Source organism: Pongo abelii, chromosome 18 (assembly GCF_028885655.2).
Source record: "Pongo abelii isolate AG06213 chromosome 18, NHGRI_mPonAbe1-v2.0_pri, whole genome shotgun sequence".
Taxonomy (NCBI): Eukaryota; Metazoa; Chordata; class Mammalia; order Primates; family Hominidae; genus Pongo; species Pongo abelii.
In genome coordinates this window covers 34078593-34092211 of record NC_072003.2, presented here as the reverse complement: position 1 = coordinate 34092211, position 13619 = coordinate 34078593, and the positions used below count along the sequence as shown (strand labels likewise).

General features: G+C 41.5%; 1 protein-coding gene across 1 annotated transcript in view; it reads right to left on the bottom strand.

Annotated features, from left to right (window-relative positions):
• LOC112131899 (ubiquitin carboxyl-terminal hydrolase 31-like) overlaps positions 1-13619 on the bottom strand; it is a 60427-nt gene that overhangs the window by 9832 nt on the left and 36976 nt on the right. The window contains 7 exon segments of the mRNA XM_054533815.2: positions 4943-5120; positions 5122-5169; positions 7436-7555; positions 9853-9982; positions 10577-10654; positions 12094-12188; positions 12724-12835. Coding sequence (XP_054389790.1) covers positions 4943-5120; positions 5122-5169; positions 7436-7555; positions 9853-9982; positions 10577-10654; positions 12094-12188; positions 12724-12835 — 761 coding nt within the window.

Here is a 13619-nt window from a genome sequence, read left to right as displayed (position 1 = left end):
CTGAAAGGCACCAGGAGTGATTCCTTCAATGGGCCATAACCATTTCCGCAAGTATGGAGACTTAAGGGATAAAAGGGACTCAGGTGGGAAAGGGCTACACCAGACAAGTCCCCCAAAAGGAGAGCAGAACAAGAACCTATGAACGGAGGCAGGGAAGTTATTTGCAGCTGAGAACTTGCCGGAACCAGAAGGGAAAGAACTTAAAATGTAAGCAGCAAATGGAGCTCTAAGGAAACAGCAATTGGCCAGTGGCATCAGGTCAGGCTTGATGCACACATGACCCAGCTGGGGAGCAGCTGCTCTTCTGGAGTGGTGAGTGGGAGCAGAGCTGTGAGGGACAGGCCCAAGAGGAAGAGACAGAACAGCCTTGCCTCCTTTCAGCCTGCTCCTCTTCAGAATGTTCTCTTCTCAGTCATAGTGTAGAAACTGAGGCAGCACAGCAAACTCATTAATTACAAAATAATTCTACTTGCTTTTCTTCCTAGAACTATTTTCTGAAGTATTCTCTAGGCCAGTGCTACTAGAATTATGGCTCACGGACCAACACAAGCCCACAAGAGAGAAGCACCAAAAAGGAGAAAAGCATTTAAAAAACTTTTATAGCAATCTGATACTGCCGTGATATTTTTATTGTATTTTTACAAATGCACTAGTTGATAAAGGATTGGAAATTTTAAAGTAGAAAAAACCAAGTTCTTCATCACAGATGGTGTGAGAGGCACTGTTCTAGAATCCTTACACAATCGATTATATCATTATACCATCGATTATAGCTAGAAACAGTGCAAAATAAAGATTACATCAAAATAAACATTCCAGGCCAGGCATGGTGGCTCATGCCTATAATCCCAACACTTTGTGAGGCTGAGGCAGAGGACTGCTTGAGATATGGAGTTTGAGACCAGTCTGGACAACATAGTAGGCCCTGACTCTACAAAAAAATTTAAAAATTAGGCAAGTGTGGTGGCACACACCTGTAGTCCCAGCTACTTGGGAAGCTGAGGTAGGAGGATCTTGAGCCCGGGAGGCTGGGGCTACAGTGAGCCACGATCACACCACTGCACTCCAGCCTGGGTGACAAAGTGAGACCCTGTCTCAAAAAATAAAATAAACATTCCAAATGAAAACTTAAAAACAGAGATGAGGGGTGAGAGAGCATCAGGAAGAATAGCTTAATGGATGCTGGGCTTAATACGTAGGTGACGGGATGATCTGTGCGGCAAACCATCATGGCACATGTTTACCTAAGTAACCAACCTGCACATCCTGAACACGTACACCTGAACTTAAAAGTTGATGTTAAAAAAAAAAAAGAAAAAACTTAAAAACAGAGTATCTTTAATTCAACAATGCTAAGAATATTTAAAATGTTCTCTAAACTAAGACTCTAAACATCTCATATACTAGAAAAGTGGTGGTAGGGCCTCAGCATGAGAAAGGGGAAATAATACAGAAAACATCTGAGCACATCCTGGGTAATGGGTTCCTTGAGGTCAGCATGACCACTTTCTGGCTCACTAACATGGTAGCCAAATTAGTGAACAGTTACCTGCCCCAGGACACAGAGCTAGAAAGATGTGTCTGGCTTCTAACCCAAGCTCCTTCCACCAAACTGTACTGCCTCTAAGGTAGCTGGAGGTTTCCAGGCATTTTCCAAGATCTATTCTATATATAAAGAGCAACATGATGCTAAAGTGTAGCCCTGTCTTATTCTTCCCAACAATTTCTTCCCAAAAACTATGTAACAAGCCAGTCCATATTTTCTTGAGAAATAGTGTTATAAATGGAAAACACATTCTTTACCAAAGCTGAGCTGGTGAACATCAAGGATGCTGGCAAAGGTGTTATAACACCGGGTGAGTTGTGAAGTTAAATGACCTCCACGTCCCTTTCCATTCTACCAGTCCACAAGTATAGAATTCCATCACTCAGTACCAAAGAACACAGACACAACTGGTAATGCCACAAAAGCAAAAATCCAACAAGACACAATATTTGTACACATGGCCCCCATAAAATAGAAACCTAAAATATGTAAGATACCAAATATACTATTATCATCATTGAAATATGGTTTAAACCAAAGCACAAGGCAAAATATATCTAAACATTTAATTCACATTAACTTTTGTCTTCTATGAAGTGACAGCATCTTTTAAACTTCTCTAGCTTCTTTCTCTCATTGAAAGTGCTTCCTAGAGCAGGCAGAGGCAATCCAAGCCATTCCATTACGAGATGCGCTCAAAGTTGGGATCATTCCTCTCACAAACAGTTGCTGCCTGCAGCATTTAAATATTTAAAGAACTTCTGGCAGTAAAATGAGTTTGAAAAAAAGAAAAATATCTATTTAAAGAACTTGAACTAAAAGGGTTTCAAGAATAAAAGATTATTGTGTCCAGTAATCTTCCCCAACCCCTGCCCTCCTGGAAGGGAACAGAGCAGACTGAAAAAGTGAGTATGAAAGGTAACAAGGCCAATGGACTCCTCTGCCTTGGCTGATGGGGAGGGAGGTTCATGGCTAAATACTAGAGAAAAGAGTCCCAGAGATTTAATAGTACCCAGGATTGGGCAGACCCCACCCCTCCTCCACCTCTCCCTACCTTTATAAATCAATGGTCAGCACTAGCACTCGGGGTCTTGTTGCAGAAACCACTGAATTAATAAAGAAAGTCCCTGAGAAGTATACATGTATAACACACTGAGTGTGAAGGATGCAGAAATCCAAATCCTAGCCACTCACACAGATAATCAAATTAATCACATCAACCCTCACATCAACAAATAAAGCCCTGAAATCTGCCTGGCTCCCAAAAGGCTCATGCAGGCCCTTAGCCCAATGATTCCATTTCCAAGACTCAATCTCAAGGAAATACAGAATTAAAATTCAGAAAAAGTGAAAGAGCATAAAGATATTCAACAATGTTACATGAAAAGTTAAAAACCAGAAACAATATAGATGTTCAGCAATGGGGAAGGGTTAGATAACATTAGAGGTCTATCAACGGAACATTCTGTGGTCATTAAAAAGTATTTATAGGTTGGGCGCAGTGGCTCATGCCTGTAATCCCAGCACTTTGGGAGGCCAAGGAGGGCAGATCACCAGGTCAGGAGATCGAGACCATCCTGGCCAACATGGTGAAACCCCGTCTCTATTAAAAATACAAAAATTAGCTGGGTGAGGTGGTGCGTGCCTGTAGTCCCAGCTACTTGGGAGGCTGAGGCAGCAGAATTGCTTGAACCCAGGAGGCGGAGGTTGCAGTGAGCCTAGATCACGCCACCACACTCCAGCCTGGTGAGACAGCAAGACTTCATCACACACACACAAAAAAAGTATTTATAAAAAATTAAGTGTCCACATCAAGCTACTTCTGTTACAATACTAGGTGTGAAGATGAGGATGCAGAAGCGCATGCGCCACTCACCCCTCACTGTGCTGCTGTGCTTCCAAATTTGTGACCTGTCTATCCACCCCACTGGCCCATGAGGTGAGGCAGCAGGTTCCTTTCCCCAGCAGCTGACCCTCCCTCTCCAGCACGCTCTGACCACTCTCTCCTCTGGCTCTGACCTCTGCCCACTGCTCACACCTCCACCACAGAACCCATGATGTGGGAGTCCTTTTTAAACTATATCTGTACCCACATTTCCCCCTACTTGATTACACTCTCAGAAAATAGAGGCTGGGGACCTATTGATCTCTGCTGCGATAGAGCCCAGGGCAAGCAGGATGTGAGGGGCTCAATAAATGTTCACTTGAACAACAACAACAAAATGCCAGTATAATCCCAACAGTGGAAAACAATGGCAAAAACTTAAGAGAAAAACATGTCAAGTATATACTACATACCAAAATATTACCTACATACAGTGGAACATTATTCAGCCCTAAAAAGGCAGGAAATTCTGATACCTGCTACAACATGGATGAACCTTACAGACATTATGCTACATGAAATAAGCCAGTCACAAAAGAACAAATATTGAATGATTCCATTTAAAAGAGGTACCAAGAGTAGTCAAATTCACAGAGACAGAAAGTATAGTGCTTGTCACGGCTGAAGGGAAAGAAAATGGGAATTAGTGTTTATTAGGTACAGAGTTTAAGTCTGGGAAGATTAAAAAACTTGTAGAGATGGATAGTGATAATGGTTGCACAACAATGTGAGTGTACTTAATGTCACTGAACTGTACACTTAAAAATGGTTAAAATGGTACATTTTGTTATGTATATTTTATCGCAATTAAAAAAAATGTTACCAGTGGTTTATCTCAGTGATAAGCCCATAGATGATGGTATTCTTTCCACCTCTAGCCTCTAAATTTCATGATGAACACAGTTGCTTTTATAAATGACAAGGTCAATTTAACCTTAAAACAAAAAGAAAAACCCTTCTAAGTCACTTTAAAGACACTATAAAAGTGTCATGCACTTGTATCCCAGCTACTCTGGAGAATGAGGCAGGAGACGCTTGAGCCCAGAAGTTCAAGGCTGTAGTGTGTGATAATCACATCCGTGAACAGCTACTGTACTCCAGCCTGGGCAACACAGCAACAGCTCATCTTTAATTTAAAAAAAAAAAAAGTAGTTCACAATCATTTAAAATGAGAGAGAAGATAGAACTCAAGGAACTCTATCTAGCAAAACCGTAAATGGGGAGTGCAGGTTAGGTAAACAAAGAGCAAATCCTCAGTTGACCAGACAATGTCATCTGCACATACCACTCCCCAGTCAGTCGGCTACCTACTGGACGACCCCACTCAGGAAAAGGAGGAAGAATGTTCATTTATTTGCTCTTGGACAGAGATCCAGAGGATGGAAACTGCCCTCACAGTTGGCACACTGCCTACCGGAGGGGAAATGAAGCTCTAAAGTCAAGTCACCCTGTTACAAGCAAACCCATCTGAAGGACTCGCCAGCAGACACGCAGCCTCTCACACTGCAGACCTGTGTAGTGCCCCCCTTGCATGGTGCCATGGTGATTGCACACAGCATACAGGTCATAGATGTAGTCCTCAGGGTCCCTCCCGAGTCCATAGGGCCGTCTCCATGGGGGCCAATGGGATGGCAAACTCCAGCGGCTCTGGCTCCTCTTAACCACATGAGGTGTCATGTCCAGGCCAGTCTAAGGGGAACTTGACCATGTTCTGAAGTTTCATGCGCCTGTCTCCTTCCTGTTGCAAGAAGAAAAACAAGTTCTGGTGATATTTTAATGCAAGCAGATGGCAGATCACTTTAGAGGGGAATGTGGATGCTATCAGATAAAGCGGTGTGAGTTACCTATCTGATGTTTCCCAAGACATACAAATCAGGGAAACAGATGATAGTTTTAGCTATCTAGAGGAACAGGTTTTAATATCAGCTAAGGTGGAACCAGTAAGGATCCATATAGAGGGGGTAAATGAGCCTCTCTGAGTCTTCCTTTCCTTATCTGTTAAAGGGCTTTAAAGCATTTGACTTACAAAAAAAATGACAGTATCAGGTGGCTCTTCCTGATACCTCTGTCAAAGAGACATGAAAACTAATGATGTGATGGCTCCATGAAGGGAAAACCACAGCGCCTGGTGCAGAAGAGCCTCTCGATAAGCAGTGCCTGTTCCCCTCCATCTCCTCCAACAGGCACATTACAAGGCAACACTGACTTAGCTTAACATATCCACTCAGTGGCAATCTTTGGTAATCTGTATTTTCCATTAAACCTATAGGTAAATGCTTTGAAATCCAACCATCAGTTGAATAGATATTGACTGAATGTTTCCTGTGTCTATGGAAACTTTAAAAAATTAACCAGGCATAGATATGTCCACCCTAAGGAGCTACGTATGGGTCTGTGAAGGGAAGAAAAATGTTCATGAGAGAAAGGGACAATGGGTCCTGGGTGGTCAGGAAGGCCAGCCTGAAGAATCTGGATTGTAACCTCTGAGGCTTTTATGGAAAAGGTGATGTCACCAGAGTTGTGGGTGAAGAACTGTGTAAGCAGTGCACAGAACATGTTAGAAATAGGAGTAATGGAGGTGAAGAAATCAATTAAAAGTCACTACAATGGTGACCAGCTGAAAAGCAACAAAATGTCTGAACCAGCACGCTAACAGCAAGAATGGGGCGGGGACACACAGGAGTCGATGAAGAGGCATGGCCATGCCTAGATGAGAGGGACAAGAAAGAAGAGTCAAAGAGGACACTGCAGGTTTGCGTCTGGATTGCTGGAAGGGTGGTGACATGACTTCAAAAGAAAACAGAAAGTGCAGGAAATTACTCTGTGTCTGCGGAAGGAGACACAGCAGGCTGGGATCCAAACCCTCAGCCAGCTTTCCACCTGCAGATCCCAACGGAATACACAGTGGGTGCCAAATGCCCACTCTTCACTCCCATAGGAGCTGAACCTCAAACCTATGAAAGTCCCAGACCTGGGGACCATCTGTGTGTCGCCCCTGATACCTCTGCCTCCTCAGACAGTCCTGAACATCTCTCCATCTCTACTCCACAACCTATCCCATCCACTAGCAGCCCACCCTGGATGACGGCAAGGGCCTCCTTTAGGTCTCCCCATCTTCATTCTTGTAGCCTCTAATCTGTTATCTACACAATATCCAGAATAATATTTTCAAAATACAGATTTGGTAAGGTTGCTTCTCTGCTTATAACCCTTCATCGGAATCCTACTCCGCCCACAAAGGGTTCTTTGGACAACCAGCATCCACCCACGTCTTCCATCAACTCCCGCCACTGCCCACCCCTCTGGAGTGCCTGCCCACCTGGCCTGCTCCCAGCCTCTCGTACAGGCTGTGCTTTCTCCACTGCCGGGCTTTGCACACACTGCTCCCTCTGCCCCCGTGTGGGAGATCCCTGCTTCCACCTCACCTAGTAAAAGCTTGCTCATCTTTCAGATACAAACTTAGAGCCAGGCCTCGTGGAGTCCGCTAATGTTTACTTCCCATTTACCTCTTATAATGAGACTGTCCAGACAATCCTAACCTCAGGGAATAGACAGCCTTTTTGGAAAAACTGACTCACAAAGCAATACAATTCAAAGCAGATTTTCTTTGTATTTATTTATGACTCATCTCCCCAACCATACAACAGCTTCTCAGGAGCAGAACACCCGTATCACGTTAGGTAGAAATAGAATTCTACCTCCCCAGAAAGGATCTCTACTTAGTTCTTTTTAAATCCCAGAGTACACTTAACAAAATTTAGGCACGACATTTACAAGTCAAGAACAAAGTAAAATATCTGCAATCTGAACTAAAATCAAATTTTGCCTTGGGAAAGAACAAAACATTACCCTAAACACAGGGGCAAAAGTGTGTCTATAACATACACAGACAGGACTCACTGGACCAAACAGGTATACCAAAGAATCCCCACAGAGCCCATCAGCAGGGGGCATAAGAAACTTGTCACAACTTGTTTGTTCCTGAGGATAGAGGATTTCCATACCTGCCAAAATCTCTTTAGATGTATAATAAGCACATCAGGCAGAGTCCAGAAGCTTAACGTAATGCTTCCCTGCTGCAGCTGCTTACAGTGTGGGCAACGCCAGGCATCATCAGGGGCAAGCTGAAAACAGAAGCATGACTCCCATTAAGTGCCACTTAATGCAAGACTGTGTTATGGCTGGACTAATGCCTTAGCCAGGGCATGGTGCAACTCAAAATCTCTCTGGAAACTGCAGATGCTGGGCATCAATGGAATAACACAATCAAAAGTGGCCAGAGCTGGCACCCAAACTCTAAACGGATTCTGGTTTGTTGAACAGATTATCCCTCACAGAGGAACGACTAAATTGGTAAATACTGTATAAATGTTAAATATGTTACTTTCTTTTTTTTTTTTTTTTTTTGAAACAGAGTCTCACTCTATCACCCAGGCTGGAGTACAGTGGTGTGATCTTGGCTTACTACAACCTCCACCCATCAGGCTCAAGTGATTCTCCCACCTCAGCCTCTTCAGTAGCTGGGACCACAGGCACGCATCACCACACCCAGCTAATTTTTGTATTTTTGGTAGAGACGGGGTTTTGCCATGTTGCCCAGGTGCTCTTGAACTCGTGGACTCAGGCAATCCGTCCACCTCAGCCTCCCAAAATGCTGGGATTACAAGCGTGAGCCATTGCACCCGGCCAGATGTCACTTTCTATGTGCCATACACTGCTCTGGATACTGGAATTATTTAGTGATCAAGAAAATGGAGTAGCTGCTCTCATGGAGCATATACTCTCTCAATTCTGTCCCCTCACTTCCTGTCCTCCAGCCATACTGGCTTCATTTCTGTTTGACAGTCTTGCCAAAGGGCCTTTGCTTCCTACTCCAGGACCCTTGCTTCCTTTATTTACTTGTTCCACTAGACTATAAACAGCATGAAGGCAAAAATGTTGTTTATGTTGGCCCCTGCTACTTCTTCAGTACCAGTACGATACCTAACATGGTATGTACTCAAAAAACACCTACTGAATGAATGAGCCCCTGTTAAAAGGTATCCTGCTAGCATTCTAGATCAGTGAGATGTGTTGTGGAATACCAGTGCTGCCATCTAGTAGATTTGCTCATCCATTATCTTTGTGCCATTATCAAACATCTCCAAAGTCATTTAAAAAAAAAAAAAAAAATGCTAAACAGGGCAAGGTGTCATAGAGAACCTACAGTCAACCAATTCCACAGCCAACTATTTCATAATTAAGTGCAAAACAGGGGGGGAAAAAAGGGGTGAAAAAAAAAAACCCATGTCTTATGAAAAACTATTATTAAAGGAACTAGCTAAAAACAGTGTGGGGGAGAGAAGACTCGCTGGAAATACAAAAGCTATTTTCAAACATTCAAACAACAGACAAAAATAAAATTAGGACTTCTGAGTCATAATGAATTTAAGACAGAGAACAACTGTTGGCTATAGTAACCAGTGGACATATTTCAGGTTAACTTCAGTCACCATCACAGCCATCCAGAGAAAACATGGTCTATCTCTGTCTTAAGGAGGCAAACTACCTCATAACAAAAGATATTCAAACTCAGCCTAAGCAATCACCTATTTGAAATTAAGTAGAAGAAGAACCCAACCACTAGAATAAAGGAGTTTTCAAGTCCCCTTCAATCCTGAAATTGCATGACTCCCTCTATTTAAGAGTGAAGAGTTACAACTAGTAGTCAAAATTATGATCCTAGATATCAGTGCAAGGTTAGATGACTACAAGTACTCTGGTCAATGTTTATAAAGTGCATAAACATCACACAGGCCTGGGCCCCACCCAAAGAGGCTTATTTATCCATCTCTCTGTCCATCCATTCATTTAAATACTTACTGGGTCCCTACTACCTGCAAAGCCTTGCTGTCTACTTTCTGGTCTATATCTACACTGTTCAATATGGGACCCACTAGCCACCATGTGTCTGCTGAGCACTTGAAACATGACTAATGCAATGAAGGAACTGAATTATTTACTTCACTTAATTTTAATTAATTTTTTAAATTTAATTAATTTAAATTTAAATAGGTCCTGGCACCTATGTTCTTAGTACCAAAAAGTCAAGAATCACTGTTTAAGTTACTAAGGAAAAGATCTTAAAACTTCTAAATTGAGAAAGAAAATCACCAAAACTTGATCAGTAACCATTAAAAATAACTAACTATGAAAGTTCATTTCCAGAGTACTTCAATTAATCAAGGTTTTCTAGAAACTTACAACTTCTTGTTAAAGTCCTAAAAGCAAGAGCATTAAGATGCTTATTACATGTGCAGACTTACATATATGCAAAATCCTGTGGCGACTTCTGGGGCGTGATTTGTTTCTCCACTGTCACCTTGCCATGTCCCACTCCCCACTGCCCTGAGCAACCAAGAAATGCTGCCCAGTCTCTTACCCGCTCCTCTTTGGTGTACAGTTGGAAACACTGGGATAAAGTGCAGGTTTGAGGCTGATGATGACGCTCCCTTTGCAGACGAACACTTTCTGCATCAGGGATATACTCATCCTCAGTATTTACAAACAAGCTGCAATTAGGGGGAAAAGCATCTATCAGGGAATGTCTTGCAAAACAGAAGGAAAAATACAATTATGGCTTCATGAAGTGACTACAAACCCATAACCAAAGGAAAAAAAAATCAATGTATAAGAAAACAAAAGTAGTGACCCAACTTTTCTATATTCCAAAATTTTCTTGAAAAGTTCTCTGTATACAAAGTTATTTCCAGAAGTAACTTGATTTTTCTGGGTTTGGCCATGAACTGTACTGGTTAAACCACATATCCCTGTCCTTTACATCTAAGAACACGCATCTGACATCGCTTTCTAGAATTAATGGGCCTGTAATAAAAATCAAAGTAAATTGAACCTATATAGTAGTTAATGAGTATACAGCTTCTCTTTCAGCAGTGAACAAATGTTCTAAGGTTCTGGGATTGGGAAAAGAGAATGTACAGGAAAGGAATAATAAACTGCTTAAATAAAGGGTTAACACCACACCTGGATACTTAGCTAAAGAGAAGAGAGATTTGTGTTTCAGCTCATTTAACATATCAAAGGTGTGCTATAAAAATGATAATTAAAACAATGTTTCTATAAATACTAACTTTAAAAATACTCACAAATCTCTTGTCTCCTTGTCCCACTCGACTACTAATTTCACATGAGTGGTGCCAGCTGGTCCACAAGATTTTAATGCCCTATAGAACCAGGGAAGTGGAGAGGGAAGCCACATATTATTTTCTAAACAAATGATTTTACTTAATGTGATTATGTCCTACCCGAAATCATAATGTGATTAATGAAAATCTTCATCATAGTTCCCCATCAGAAAAAAGTTTTCAGCAAGACCACTATAACCACTGATTTAATAACTACATTACAACTAAACTGAAAAACCCTTAAATTAAAAAGCCCAATACAGTATTAATAGTAAAGAGGTTGGAAGAAATTTAGTGTCATGTTTTAAGGTTGATGATCACTCTCAGATAGTCATTATGACCTTCCCAACTTCTTGCCCAATTTTTCACCCACCCAAACAGACACCGGACGGTAGTCCCCCGGGAACAAAGTTGCCCCTTGCACCTTTCCACCTCTGCACCAACATGCCACGCCTGTTCTAGACTGCACCCTTCTTCCTCCTTCCTCCAAAGCTACCCCCGTCCCAAGTTCACTGGCTCCTTGCCATCTCCTGAGAAACCCAGAACTCAGTTAATATTACCCATCTCATCTTGTTTACGTTGTGCAATATTTTGGATTGTTGTCTACTAACTCTCATCTCTAAACCCAAACAGTGAGCTTTCAAGCAGGACCATGTTGTATGCTTTTTTAGAATCCTGAAATATAGACACTACAATATTTGTTGAAAAAATCATTATAATAATTATTATAAAAAATGTGAGTTTTCATATGTATATTATATATTCATAGACACATAGTGTGTATATATGTATATTATTTTATTAATACAATAGAGTATTATAAATATAACAGATTTAGACAGCACAGAGGTAGCAGAGTAGAGTGACTAATTCTATGGGGCAGGTTGCCGGGGGTGGGAGGAGGAAGAGTATAAAAAAGGGCTTAAAGGAAAGGAATTACGGACAGAGGAAACCACACATGCAAAGCACGCATATAAAATAGTATTGCCTGTTCAAACAATCATCTGTACTTTAATGCTGCTGAAAGTTTGGGATAGTGGGGAGAGGAAAAGCAAGGCCTGACAAAAGTGAAGTAAGTGGAATTCAAACTGTGAATAACTTCTTACATTGTGGAACACGGGCTTTATCTTTTAGGCCACAAGTTGCCGTATAAGGGTTTTAAGGAAGAATGTGGCCTGATTAGAACGTTACTTTACAAAACTTCATTCCTGGTGAATATGAAAGTGTAATTTATCTGCAGTCCTAGGACATACGTTAATTTGCTTTCCTAACGCAAGTCCTCCAGGGCTTTTCTTATTTCAAGAAAGATAATCAAACATATACCCAAGCACAAATCAAAAGTAAAATAAGTACTTAATTTCAAAATGAACCTAAAGAACCCTGCATACTTATGTGGAAATTATATAAGACATCACTTGAAATCACACATGAACATATGTGAGACTGTAAAAGGTAATTTAAAAAAAATTTTTTTTTACCTTTCTACTGTTGGGTGGCACAAGGGCTGCTCCTCCTGGGGCAGCAAATATGTTATTCCAACAACACTGACCACACGCAAGCTGAATGGACACACCTGCATCAGATGTTAGATGAGAATTAAGCCAAATCTTTCTTCAAGGGCATCTGTTTCACAGTGGCGTTTCCAAAACAGATTAGAGTTACAGTAAACTGTTTATTCTGCAAAATGCTTCACTATAAGATTCTATAAGGTTGTTGAGCCACTCTAATACACTTTAAATACTATTTACCCGAATGCGATTTACATATCAAATGTTATGCAAGACAAGTAACACACTGCCTTTACTAAACATCAGCTTAATGGTCTTCCACGGATACCTTAACATAGTAATAATTTTTAAAATATACAGATAGACATTCTACTAAATCCCTTCCAAGCTGATCATGTACTAAATGTTAATAGATAAATATTATAAAGGAATATGCAGCAGTTCAAGGAAAACCTTGCAGTGGCTAGCTCTTTCATAAAATGAGGGATAAATTCTCAGTCCTGGAAATCCAAACACAAGAAACTCAAATTTCATTGTAATGATTGTTTCTTCACTGAGTATATACCCATGCTATGCTGGAATATCAAAATGCTTACAAACCTGAATGCAAACCGTGGGCCTCAAGAAATACTTCATCTTCTCCAAGATTTCCTTCTGCAGAAGGTCCCAAGCTATTGTCTTCTCCAAGTGCAGCACAAAAGGCAGTCCAAATCTAACACACATCAACAATGTAATCACCTTAAAAGTACGGTAATTCCTTTAACACTGTTATCTTTTGTTCTTGATCTCTTAAAACGGAATCACAATATAATTGGCTTTAGGAAAGTTCTCAAAATAAAAGAAACAGGAAATTTAATGGTAACTCTTCATAAGGAGATGAACAGCTTGGATTTCTAAATGAAATTTAATAGCCAATACACCAAAATGGCTTCTAGGGGAGTATGGTGCTAGGACAGCAGGTGGCAACAGGGCAGGATCAGTGAAGGTGGAGAGCACAGGGGGTGGGAGTGGACATGAGCCTGGCAAACAGCACAGGTCAAACTCATAAGGGGTTGGGTGCCACAGGACTAGACAGGGCTGGAAGGTCTCACAGACAGGCAGCCACATTCTTGAGTCTCTGACAACAAGGGAGGCACTGGCAAGCAAGTGACAGTGAAAGTCAGCTCCAGAGCTATGTCCCACAGAGTCCAAGCAGTACTGTGGTTCTTGGCCTCAGCTGCACAGACCGAAGACCAAAATCACCAGAGGAGCTTTAGAAAATAATGATACCCAAGTCCAGCCCCCAGAGATTCTGATGAAATCAGTCTGGAATATGATCTGAGCACTGAGATGTTTTTAGGGCCTCCCTGGGTGGTTCTAATATGCAGCCAATGTTGAGGACCACTATCCTAGCCTCAACTCTCATCCACGCCCAGTCATTCAAACCTGAATTCCCTGAATGTGTCCTACTCTCACACATCCATGTCTTTTTGTCAGGGAACTCCCTCTGCTTGGAA